We start from the raw sequence: 12,661 nt of genomic DNA, 5'->3' as shown, positions 1-12,661 counted from the left end.
CCCGAAATTTTGGTGGTTAAAGGTTTGATTTTGTGTTGTTTAAACAAATTAAGTCTATGAGAGGTTTATGACTAAAGGCATAAGGATGCTCATGTTCTATCCAAGAGTACAAAATAATGGCTTATGGATCTAATGAAAATAGTAGGTTATGATTTTTATATTAACCCCAGGAAAACAAAGACTTTAGGTGAAAGTCGGTTCCTAAAAAGCGTAGTGTGAGGTCTCAGTGTTTAAAGAATGATCACATAGGTTATTATTGTTTCAGACATTTTTTTAAAAAAAAAATTAAGAAAGAATTCGTAAGTTGTGCCAGGTTGGGCCAAATAATTGGGTCTTTTACATTTCTCATGTTTAAATGGGTTCATGACGCATTTGAACGCATGCTAGCTAGGGTTTCACGGTTTTCTAGTCTAGCAGAGTTCAAATACGATTTTCCCAAAGCCTTGTTCGTGAGTCTTTGAAAGATGTCTAAGGTGAGTCTTTGAAAAACATCACTTTCGAACATCTTGCAATCATCCTTGTGATCAAGGCTATTGGAGACAACTTGTAAGACCTTGTGAATAAGCCTTGTTCAGAATGTGATACAATCACCCTGTCGATTGGGAGAAAGATCCTTTTTATTTCATTTAAAATGAAAATGATCCATTTAGTTGTTTTAAGATGACATTTTTGTCCAAATAAAAAACAGAGAGCTCAAAAATAACAAAATTACCCCCCCTAAAAACAACTAACTTGTTCTTCTCAAGAAATGGAGGATCCAAGTCCCTTCGACTGAGTCTCTCGTGAACTGGAATTTTTACATCTTAAATACTTTCTATTGAACATCCAGCGACCGAGACTATAATCAAAACTCTCGGTAAGTGTGCGAAGATTCGGGTTTAAACAGTACTTATCAATTTGTCTACATACAATTTACTGACAAAATTGGAGCTTATCCAACCCGTGAATGAAAAGGGGATGGCTCATTTCATTACCATCAGAACGCCGAAGTTATTTACAAAAATTTCATTTATTGTCTCATGAGTCTACATATATATTATAGTTAGTGTCAGGATTTTTCTAGATTTTTTTAATGATATATTCATGGTAGAGTTCTGACACCAACGAAATAGTTGGTTTAATTGTTTGACCCAGCAGGGGAAGAATTTCAGCACTAAACAGAACAATAACAGAGAACTTAAAAGATTAAGGGAAAAGTATATATACTTCTCATTCATACTTTAAAAGGGTGTACACAGTATATATATATATGGCTTCATACTTATTCAAGATTGACGAACATAAAACAAAATCACAGAGAAAGATGATAATACTGGGCTTTCTGAGAAAAAACAGAATTCCGTCTCAAATATAAGATTGGGTAGACAGTTTATATCCTGAAACGATGGCTGAAAACGCCAGTGCGAAGAATGCAAGGAAAGCCATGCTGATGCTTGCTGCTAAAGTGTCTACAAATGCTATTGCTTCATGATACGAGGAACTCCAATCTGAATAGTGTTCTTGCCCTCTGTCTGTTGCCTCTTGTTCTATTCCCTGTCTTAAGCGCTGTGCCGTGGGAGCTGCAGAAGACGCTGCTGACATCAACAGGTACGCCATAATCTGGTCGCCAAAGAAGTCGAGCAAGGCGGAGGTACGCTGTTGAAACCATGGCTTTCCGGTCCAAAGTTCACGAACTTGTCGCAACGCTTTCCCGCCGGTGTACACGGTGGAGAGAATTGCTATTGCAAACTCATATCTATTAATTCCAATCAAAACAAAAAAAGTATAAAAAATGATGCCATTAATTAACAAACAATCACTAATTATAAACTAATTAATCACTCCACTTGTATGCTTCAAGTTGATTAAGGAAAATCCTGTTGCTTTTGCTCGGGCCAATCCTGTCAACACCAACGACCCACTCTTCATGAAATCCCTTCTCTTCCATCGCTGTACGATCGCCGACACCCCGAACATCGTACCAGGGGGGCTCGTGTTTTTCTCCACGACAGTCACCTGTGGGGTCCTGGGCCCAGTTGGGGTCTTACCGGGACTCTTGTTCTCCACGTCAGCATTCGGAGGGGCCGTCGGCACGGTTGGGGGGAAGTTCCCCGCGTCTTGTTTCGGCGTATCGTCATCGCGATTCGACATGGTTTTTCTTGAATTCGATGAATGCCTCCGAATCCAGTCAAGTATATATAAAAGAATGTAAAATATTTAACTAAAATAAGAATTTAAGAAATTTAATTATTTAGTTCAAGCGATGTATTCTGAATAAATAATGTTTTTAAGCATAATCACGTTGTTTAAGCTATATATGTGGCCAATTCACCCCTCCACATTGCTAAGAAACGCCCTGTGAAGATGTATTAAGGTTGTTTGGATTTATTAGGATATTTTCATTTGTAGATTTTTTATTTTTTTTTTTATTTTTTTATTTTTTTGTTATAGGCTAGGTTGAGGAGTCTAAGATGAGAGGAAAATTGAGTGTTCATAAGGGTTAAGAGTCGGAACCGCTTGGATTAAGATTAGCTAGTACAATTTACTGACTGAATTACAGCTTATCCCACTCATGAATAAAAGGTGACAGCTTATTTCTTTACCATCATAACACTTGCATTATTTACAAAAAAAAATAACTTTTTTTATTTTTTAAAAATGTTATTTGATAACACTATCATACAACTGGGATAGATCGGCAATAAAATTTTGTTGTTGATTTTTCTTTTTACAAAGCTCTTGGTAATCTAAATGCTAATTTTCACAACCTTGTCATCTCAGTTGAATGACAATCTACTAAATAACATCACTTTATATTTTTGACATAAATGTATATATTACTATTAAGATTTTTCTAGATTTTACTATAAAGAACCTTTACTTAATTCCTTCTCTCAACCAAGCAAGAATGCGTGTATTCTCCTTAATTTGGTCCATACAAAATACAAAAAGTTTCTTAACTCTCCGCCACCAATTCGACATATGGGTAACCTAGCCCAAAACCACCCTATCCAAATGAGCATGTTAGGTGGGTTAAGAGCCCCATAACCGAAACCAGAGACGGAACTAGGGGCTCGAGAGTTATAGTTCTCCAAATTTAAAAGTTTATTTTAAAATTTACTTGTCCTATCAAAATTAAGTTTGACCTGTCATTTTATGGTCTCTAATGAAAAAATTTGGTTCCGTCCCCGAACGAAACCAAATCCAAACAATGGTAAGTGCAAAATACCAATTGCCAAATGCCCCTTCAAGTACACTTTCTACCTGGTTGCCCTAGCTTAAGATTTCCTTAACAATTTATGCACTCACCAATTGAAATTCAAATTCGTTCAAAGACCCCGAACAACACCTAAAGGAAGGTGAATAGGTGTTTTCTAACAATCACGACCAATACAATTTTGAATCTCAACTTTAAACCCCCTCGACCGCGAACCCTAGACTTGCAATTCACCAAATTTTGACACAGAATTTGCCAACAACGTAAAACCTAACAGAAACACAACCAAAAGAATATTTCTTATTAGAAGAAGGAAAGTTCCCACCAAATGTAATTCATATACATTGTGAAATCTCATGTATAAATTTACATACAACATCCCGAAGTAACAAGAAGATGAACAAATATTACATAAAGAATCATCGATCGATGGCAAAATTAAGAAAAGGCATCGATCTCAAATATAAGGTTGAGCTGATAGTTTGTATCCCGAAATCATGGCTGACAATGCCAGCGCCAAGAATGCAAGGAAAGTCATGCTGATGGCTGCTGCTGAAGCGTCTGTAAATATGTTGTCTGTTCCCTCTCTCATGCGATTTGTCATGGGAACTGCAGAAGACGCTGCTGATATCAAGAGGTACGCCATAATCTGCAACCAAAAATTTGTCAAATCTCAATCTCAATAAGAAATCAATAGCGCCACAAAAATCGGTCAACACACAAATTCCCCAGAGCAGAGAAAGAAAGACAAATTAGACAAATGGAAACGTTCTGCAGACCAATTAATGACTTCTCGACCCAGAAAAATTAAAGAAACCTCATGAAGACAAATTGATCGACGAAATGCCGTTGAGAAATAACCATTTTGATAATGAAATGGGGTTCCCCTTAAGAGTTTCACATCAGATGAAATTGGGTATTAACATTAGAACAGAGCGGTTAACGTAAGATTATTGGGTAAAAATCTATAAGACTCGAGTTTAGTGTCCCAACAGTTCCCAGGGCAATCTTTTAGAAGAAAATTCAACAGGAATCAAGACCAACCTGATCTCCAAAGAAGTCGAGCAAGGAAGAGGTACGCTGTTGAAGCAAACGGTTTCCGGTCCAAAGTTCATGAACTTGTCGCAACGCTTGCCCGACGGCGTACAAGGTTGACAGAATTGCGATTGCCAACACATATCTATTCCAACCCAACACACCCATCACAACAAAAAGATTAAAGAAGAAAATTTCATAACCAAATCAAAATCCCAATTAACAAGAATCGCTTATAAACGAATCACTCCACCTGTATTCTTCATATTTATCAAAATCCTTCCAATCGCCGTGTTTGTTACTGGCCATAATGATAAAAGCCAGCAAAGAAAATAGCAAATCCAATCCCCTCAAGCCCAATGAGCCTCTATTTATGAAATCCTCTCTCTTCCATCTCCGTATGATGTCCGAGACCCCGTACGTCGTCCCGGGGGTCTGGTTCTCCACGTCAGGCACCGGAGGTGCCGTGGGCTCAGCTGGCGGGGACCCCACATCTTGTTTCGGCGTATGGTTGTCTTGATTCGTAGACATGTTGATTTGAAATCGATGGACTCCTCAGAATTCAGCTAAGAATTGAAAAGAACTTGTGTTGGGTGAATGATTATGAATTTATGAGACAACGCAGAAGAAGGTTTGGGAGATGCTTCTAAGGACAAGAAAATGGAAATTTGTTACTTACAAAAAAGGAAAAAAGAAAAAATGGAAATTTGTTTCTTCGAAGAAAAATATTAAAATGACAACGAAGAGTTGCTTTTATTACACGGGAGGTTGGTTGTTGGTGTGCCCACGTGGAACTTAGTCCACTTGTACAGCCGAAAAGCAAGAAATTATTAAAAATTAGAATTTTCTAAATTTTCTAGATAATTCTTATAAAAATGTTTTCATTTTAATCATTTTTTTTTTCTGAATGGCATAAATTTTATCCTCATAAAATTTCATTTAATAATAAAATTAAATAATTAATCATTTTCTAAAAATTAAAAAAATATATATAATAAAATACTGTTTTGAAAAAACATATATGGTGAAGAAGATTCTCAGTATATAATGCTACAAACAAAGGAATCTTGTAAATTGGACTTGAGAAAAATTAGTCAATCCATTCCAATCTATTAAATTAATGTTTTAACTTTAAAATATATAATTATTCTATAGAGATTTTTAGCAATTTTGCAAATTGGATTGATAGTAATCTTAGCAACAAATATGAAAAAACTCCTAAAAATTAGGGGTGAAACAAGACATTTAAGTGTAAGGGACAAAAAATAAAAATAAAAAATTGGAGGGAGTAAAAAGTTAATTTTAGAGGGAATATTTCCTTTAAAAAAAAAAAAAAAAAAAAAAAAGCATAGATTTTTGGCGGCTATTACCCTGGGACAAAAAAAATGAACACGTATCATTTTTATAAAAAAATTTCTATAGCTCAATTTGAAGGAAAACTTTGTCCTTACCCCGGGCCCTACTTAGTTATGTTCTTGCATGGGACCTACTTACTCGAATAGATTTTCACCAACAGGTTGGGAGTGAGTTTCATAAGAGTTTTGTTGTATTTATTGTTCGGATTATTAGTAATGTAAATAACAAAATTGCTAAAATTCTGTATTATTAATAAAAATAACAGAACAACGGAATAGTTGGAACTAACTTCGGGTGATACGGTCTAATCAAAGTGAGACAGCCTTTGTGGCCACATTTTGGCATTGGAAGTGGACGGGTTGACTCGGTTTGTTTTATTTCATGAATAAAAATGTTATAAAACGACATGTCAGGAATTGTCGTTCCACGTTATGGTAATGCCACTATAAACCCATTTGTGTTGGTCAAAACTGTCGTTGTAATGGAAGTCCTGGTGATAATCAACAGGCGAAGCCATTTCAGGTTCTTTTCGCTCTCTAAATGGGCACCTTTTTATTTTTTTTGGGCATGTACAACTTTATGCTATTAAAATAACGGCATGTAAGTTTCAGATCTAGTTTATATGTTGTTATTTTAATAATAGTATGTATGTTATAGTGTAAGTAACGGTCAAAATTGAATCTCAAAATTGACTTACTTTAAGAAACATTTAATAGGAGAGAGAAAATGAAGAAAGATTTTGAGATATTCAATCTTAACCGTAAACCGTTGCTTAAACTACAGCATACATGTTGTTAATAACAGCATGTAAGCCAAATCCATTCCTCCATGGATGAAGATTTTCAGGCAGCCCATAAGTTGGGTTGGTACGTGAAAGGCAAAGGGAAATAGGGCATAATCGTAAAAATAAGCTCTGTCGACGGTTCATTTGGGCAGCAAGAGTGCCGCAAAGTTTTTATGGACTACTATTGAATTTTGATTCAATAATAATTTTTAAAAGTCATATTATATTGGGAGAGATAAAAATCTTACATATCCATAAGAAAGAGAAAAGTTGGTGTCAATAATTAGCTTATATTTTTCTTATATTATTTTATAAATTCAATAGATTAACTATTAAATTTCTAGGGTCACCATTAACTAATATGTAGGTCTGCATAAGTCCACAAATCTAATGGTTGATTTGTAAAATGAGATAAAAAAAAAATATGAAGAAAAAAAAATATTAACACCAATAATTTTTCCATAAGAAATGCTACACTTTTATCCTATTATGTGGTATTGCTAATCAGCTATCAACTCAATTTTATTAAAAAATAATAATAAAAGTAAAGACAGATATCAGTAAAGTGAGAATAAAAAATATATAAATAAATAAAAAATAAAAAACGATGTATAGTCCATACAAAAAGGCGAAAACCTAATCATGTAATAGTCGGCCTGGACCAACTCCAAAGCCCAAAGGTAGATGGGCAAGCATAGCCCAAAACTCTTGGTCCATACCCATAACCATAACCAAATGCCCTTCCCCGCCCTCCCGTCCCAGCTTGGGATACCCTACACCTTTGGAGTTGTGTATATCAAGGGCAACTTGCCATGCTGTCCAGGGTATATGTGGGTCCTACATGCACATTCTATGGAGGCATCCACCCGGCACTGCCCTTTGAAAGGCCCATGGAGCAATCTCCACCGTCCAACCCATATTGGGTCAAAATCAACCGCTCCTCCCTCCAGCATTAAGAATGTTAGCTGTACTGCATGCTGCCGATAGCAACGACACCTCATCATTCACGTGGAACAATTAATTTCAGAAAGCTCCCAATAATGCTCCCTCTTACCTCATGCTCCACAGCTACAGTTAGTTTTCAAGATTCTCTCCTTTCTCAATTCCAATCTGACACGACATCATATCTACGTTCACATGTTTCTTAATCTCTATTTTTTTTTTATCTGCATTTCTGTCATTTGCAGAATAAGGATTTCTATGTCTTACCTGTTTGGGTAGGTAGGTGGATTCTGCAATTTTTTTTTGTTTGTGGTTGTTTGAGCTAGGTGCAATTCCGACAATCAATTGTAAAATGTTTTCATATTCGATCAATTTACCCGGTGATGTTTGTAAATGTTCTCTGTAATTAGTCATTATTGAACTAATTTTCTTGAATGATATGATAATTAGCCTCCACATGGATACCAGTCGGATGTAACAGTTCTATAAATGCAGTTTCGAGGTGGATATGAATAATGACATGAAATGTTCTAGGTTTAGTCTATGGCTTAAATGCACAATTAACAACTTAATAATAATCATAATAATAATAACCACAACAACATTATTTTACACTCAAGATAAATGGTAAGGAAAATGTTTGGATATTATAATTTTTACTATAATTTTTTAGAAATTCAGTCTATATTTTATGAAAATGAGTATCAAATAAAGTGTTACATAGTATATGGGCAAACATAATAAGTTTTATGTTAACTGTTACGTGACAGTCTATATTACAATGACTAAAATAGTAAGGGTTTGTTTGGACTCTCGATTTTGAAAAATGCGATTTAAAAGTTGTGATTTTAAAATATGTGATTTGAAAGAGAAATGCTAAAAGTACTAAATATTTTACTAACAAAGGCTTACTAACGAATTGTATTACTTTATAAAAAGAATTGTATTACTTTCAACCGGCACTCAAAGTGCAAAGCAAGTAAAGGTTGTAAATTCTCTTTTTCTTTTGCTTTGATTAAAATTTAAAGTTATAACGATGAAATAGATAATTAGACTATTTAAGAATCATATTCTTGAGAGTGGGCCCCTTTTTTTTTTTTGGAATGCTTTTTGGAAGCCAAGAAGAATAGAAACCTCCTTTGGACCCACAATCTCACACGGGATAGCGGATGCGCTAGCTGTTGTTTCAATGCTTCTTTCGTTTATTATATTTCCTATTTGATCATTTTTGTATTTTTAAAAAATTACTCAAATTTTATTTAAGCTTATCCTCTTGTATGATAAATTGGTCCTTGTATTTATCACAATTCACTAAATAAATGGAAAATTTTCAAATTCAATCTATTAAACCGACATGTGTAAAATGTATGTGAAAATGCATGCTTTACTGACATAAGTACTTTGAAAGAAATTTATCTACTGAATTTGCCGTATCGATCAATTTTGTTATATAAGATTAAGAATCATTTTGGTTTTGTGATTTCAAAACATGTTATAAAAAAAATAGTGACTTTAGAATATGCAATTTGAAAACATGAATTTTAAAAACACAATTAAGCTTTTAATAAAATCGTAATTTGACATTTAAAATTGTACGTTTTTAAAAAGACACCTCATTACCTGTGATTTGAAAGCATAAAATATTTTACGTTTTCAAACCATAATATTTAAAAAGGGAAAATTACACTTTAACCCCCTAAAGTTTGGGGCGATTTGCAATTCGACCTCAAAATTTTTAATTTTGGCAATCCACCCCCAAAAGTTTCAATTTTTTGCAATTTGACCAATATTATCCCAAAATTTCTATTTGCCCCTAATTTTTATTTTTTTATTAAAAAAAAAACAAATTTGAGAGTGAAAAAATGGCCAGATGGCCAAAGGGGTGGCTACGACCACCTCGAATTTTTTTTTTTATAATTTTTTATATAAAAAAAATAGGGGCAATATGGGAAGTTTTAGATACAATTGGTTAAATTGAAAAAATTTGAAACTTTGAGAGGTAAATTGCCAAAATTAAAACTTTAGAAGTCGAATTGCAAATTACCCTAAACTTTTAGAGGGTAAAATGTAATTTTCCCTTTTAAAAAAGTACACTCCCAAACGAGACACTTTCTACGATTGGCCTACAAAATCACATGACCAATCAGACTCTAAAAGAATAGTTTGAAAATTATAAAAACAATTTGACATGTAGAATTTTCATCAAGATTAACAAATTTAATATTTGCACCGTTTTTCATGTATAAAACATATACTTAAACTATTTTATTCATAACAAAATTGGTTTTAGTATGGAGAAGAGGGCTGACTTGGTTTGAGATGATAAATGATTATGATCACATGTCTCCACATGCTTCATAATGTTTTGTTCGTCTTCATTTGCATTATCAACTGGCTGGAAAGTCGGATCTCATGATTGGGTCTATCCATTACTAAGCTTATTATTAAGTGCTGTGAATAGATTATAAATAAATATATATTTTATTTATTGTTTGCTTCTTCATCTCTCTCAAAATTAGAAAAAAAAAATGAATAAATTATAATTATGGTTTATAAAAATGATCACAAATCCATATACACCCCACTTCACATGGCATGTAACCAAATCAATATTTATTATATTTTAAAAAATAAATAAATACTAGAAATATAAAAAACTAATGAGGTCATTTTATTTCAAACTTATCATTATGCTAATGACTTAAAAAAAAAATAATAATAATAAAAAGAGGAAAAAGTGGTATGATAATTGAGGATGTGGGTGGGTGGGATTAACATGATGTGCTGCTGCTAGAAAGCTCCAATGGAGACAACATGAATCTAGCGGGCCGGGTGTAAAAAGCGCCCTGTCAATAATGCCGTTGAAACCGGCTGCATTTAACGGATGTCGACGCCCTTTAATTGCTTTGGCGACTTCCTGCGTGCCCAAAAGTCGTTATTAACGGTGCTGTGGGACCATGCTTTTTCCAGTTTTGGCCTGTTCTGGGTCCCAATATGCTCTTCTTTACCCATAGTATCAATTAGTTTTTTTTTTTCTTTATTGCCCATTTATTTGATCCTTTTTTCTGTTGGGATCGAAATTGATTTGTTGTTTAAATTATTAGTGAAAGAGTTGATACGAGACTTATTTGCCCAATTAAGTCTCCCAATTAAATTTGGACAGTTAATTGTTGATGCCCATATTTTGCTGAATTGCTTTCAGCTATGGGAGTGTCTTATGTATAACGGGAGGATAATGGAGCCGATCATATGCTTGCAAAGATGGCACTCTATGTAAGAGAAGAAGCCCATCAATATGTCATTGATATTGTAATGGCTGACCTTTGATGTTAGCTTTTTTTCCTTTTAATGAATTACGAGAATGATTTCGAAAACAACAAAGGTTTAGATAGTTCAGTCACCTACTTAAATAGAAAGACGCACATAAGAGGTATGCCAAGCGGGCGGAGCGCTCGTTATCCTTACTGTTCTCTCTGCCGGGGCCCCCTCCCATTGCTCTAGCCATAAGCTATGGCAGCTCCAGCTCGCAACCACGGGGCCCGCCCTGCGAGGCCAGAGTGGGCTTAGCGGTCAGGTTAGCCCCCATTCGAATTACGTTAGGAGGTCTTTCACTTTTGCCAGATCTAGAGAGATACTATGAGTCCTCCGCCCCAGATTCCATCGCCGCGGCCGTCTAATTCGTCGGTACTACCAAAAAGTCTTATGCTTACGTTACTCTTACTGATGGTTTTATTATCTTGGACCACGAAGACTCCAGTCGTGCTCCTGGTTTCCATTCCCAGCATCATATTGATGATAAATCTCCTCATGCTCTGCTATAAGAACTTGGAATCCGTATCATGGTGAAGGTAAGGTAAGGTAACGCTGTGAGTCTCATAAAGGCTTTCTCATAATTACAGTATAAATAGCTAGCTGACAATAAGATATAAATTTTTTACAAACTGATTTGAGAGAAATTTATTTCAACCCACTATAATAAATATCAATTGTCATTTAACATGTTTGAATTCCTAAAAAATTTGTGTGCTGACAATATTCTTAAGAAACAATTTAATTCGTAGTCAACTATTAACTAAAAATTGTATAATTATTCTAATAGTAAGGCTCATTTCTTATGTTGTGTGTGGTTGATGGCATGAGTAGTGCCACATTAATATTTGGAGATGGTAACTTTTTTCTGACTTCGTATTCAGAGATACGACACAAACAATAGCCTTACTCATGGCACTATTATTAAAAGAGATGTTCTGTTTTGAGGACAAGACACTATGGATAAGCTTGTGCCGTTTTCTTAAGTGAGACTGCTTTTTTGTTTTAAGATATTGGTGAGTATTTGTCAGCACTTGGATGGGATTCCAAATGCTTCGGGTAATAAAAATGTAGTGAATTTAATTATTGTTAGAATATAAATGTAATTACTAAATTTATCAATTTTTATCAATTAAAATTTTTGAAAATAATAATAATAATAATTGAATATGGTATTAGAAAATATGTTATAAGTTTGAACTCTGTCTCTTTTAATAAGTGGAGCTCAAAACTTAAAATATTCAATTGAAATGAGAATGAAATTATAGAGACAATGTTTGAACTCATCAAATCTAAATTCAAGATCATTATTGGCCCACTATAGGGGAGAAGCTCGAATTGGTTCCATAATTTTTATTTTGTTTTTTTAAAATCATATAAATTATTTTAAAAATAGATTTTTACCTTTTCTTCTTTTTTTTTTTTTTTTTTTTTTACTTTTACTTTTACTTTATTTTAGACCCTTGAATTACCACGTGATTTGACAAGCCCCCTCAAACTTCAAAACCTCTCAATTTGAACTATTAAACTTTCAATTGCAGTCAATTTGAATCCCTCCATTAGATTTTAAACGTTAAAAGTAAGACAATAATGTTTATACCCCTAACTTTTTTATAATGTTCTAAATTTACCCTGAATTTCAAATTAAAAATAAATAATAAAAAAAAAACGAAAATCATGAATATTTTGGTCTTTTTAGGTATTTCTATTACAAGTTAACAGCTAAATCTGACGAAGGAGTTCAAATTGACTGCAATTGAGAGTTTAAGGGTTCAAATTGTCAAATTGAAAAATTGAAAAATTTTTAAGTTTAGAGGACTTGTCAAATCGTGTGGTAATTCAAGAGTCTAAAAGTGAAGTTACATTTTTTTTAAAAAAAAATTTTGTCACCTCAAACCTAAAATTTTAGTTCCACCTCAAATATGAAGCATTAAAATGGTGGAAATTGGAAGATGCATGAACAATGTGTAATGTGATTCATTTTTGTTAGTTAGCGCCAGCTGTATTAACTACCAACGAAACAAACAAGAAGTGAGGTT

The 12,661-nt window shown here is 33.9% G+C and overlaps 1 protein-coding gene and 1 pseudogene across 1 annotated transcript; both read right to left on the bottom strand.

The window, feature by feature from the left end:
• Positions 1 to 1,344: 1,344 nt before the first annotated feature.
• Positions 1,345 to 2,130, bottom strand: LOC132191362 (CASP-like protein 4B1; annotated as a pseudogene).
• A 1,397-nt stretch (positions 2,131 to 3,527) lies between these two features.
• On the bottom strand, positions 3,528 to 4,935 carry LOC132161865 (CASP-like protein 4B1). The gene is made up of 3 exons (XM_059572071.2): positions 4,485 to 4,935; positions 4,241 to 4,376; positions 3,528 to 3,845 (listed from the first exon to the last, which is right to left on the bottom strand). Exons 1-3 carry the CDS (start codon positions 4,760 to 4,762, stop codon positions 3,654 to 3,656), a joined length of 606 nt encoding a protein of 201 aa, XP_059428054.2. The 5' UTR covers positions 4,763 to 4,935; the 3' UTR covers positions 3,528 to 3,653.
• Positions 4,936 to 12,661: the final 7,726 nt, after the last annotated feature.

The sequence above is a fragment of the Corylus avellana genome, chromosome 10 (genome assembly GCF_965113065.1).
Source record: "Corylus avellana chromosome 10, dhCorAvel1.hap1.2, whole genome shotgun sequence".
NCBI lineage: Eukaryota > Viridiplantae > Streptophyta > Magnoliopsida > Fagales > Betulaceae > Corylus > Corylus avellana.
This window is presented reverse-complemented; position numbering and strand designations above follow the sequence as displayed.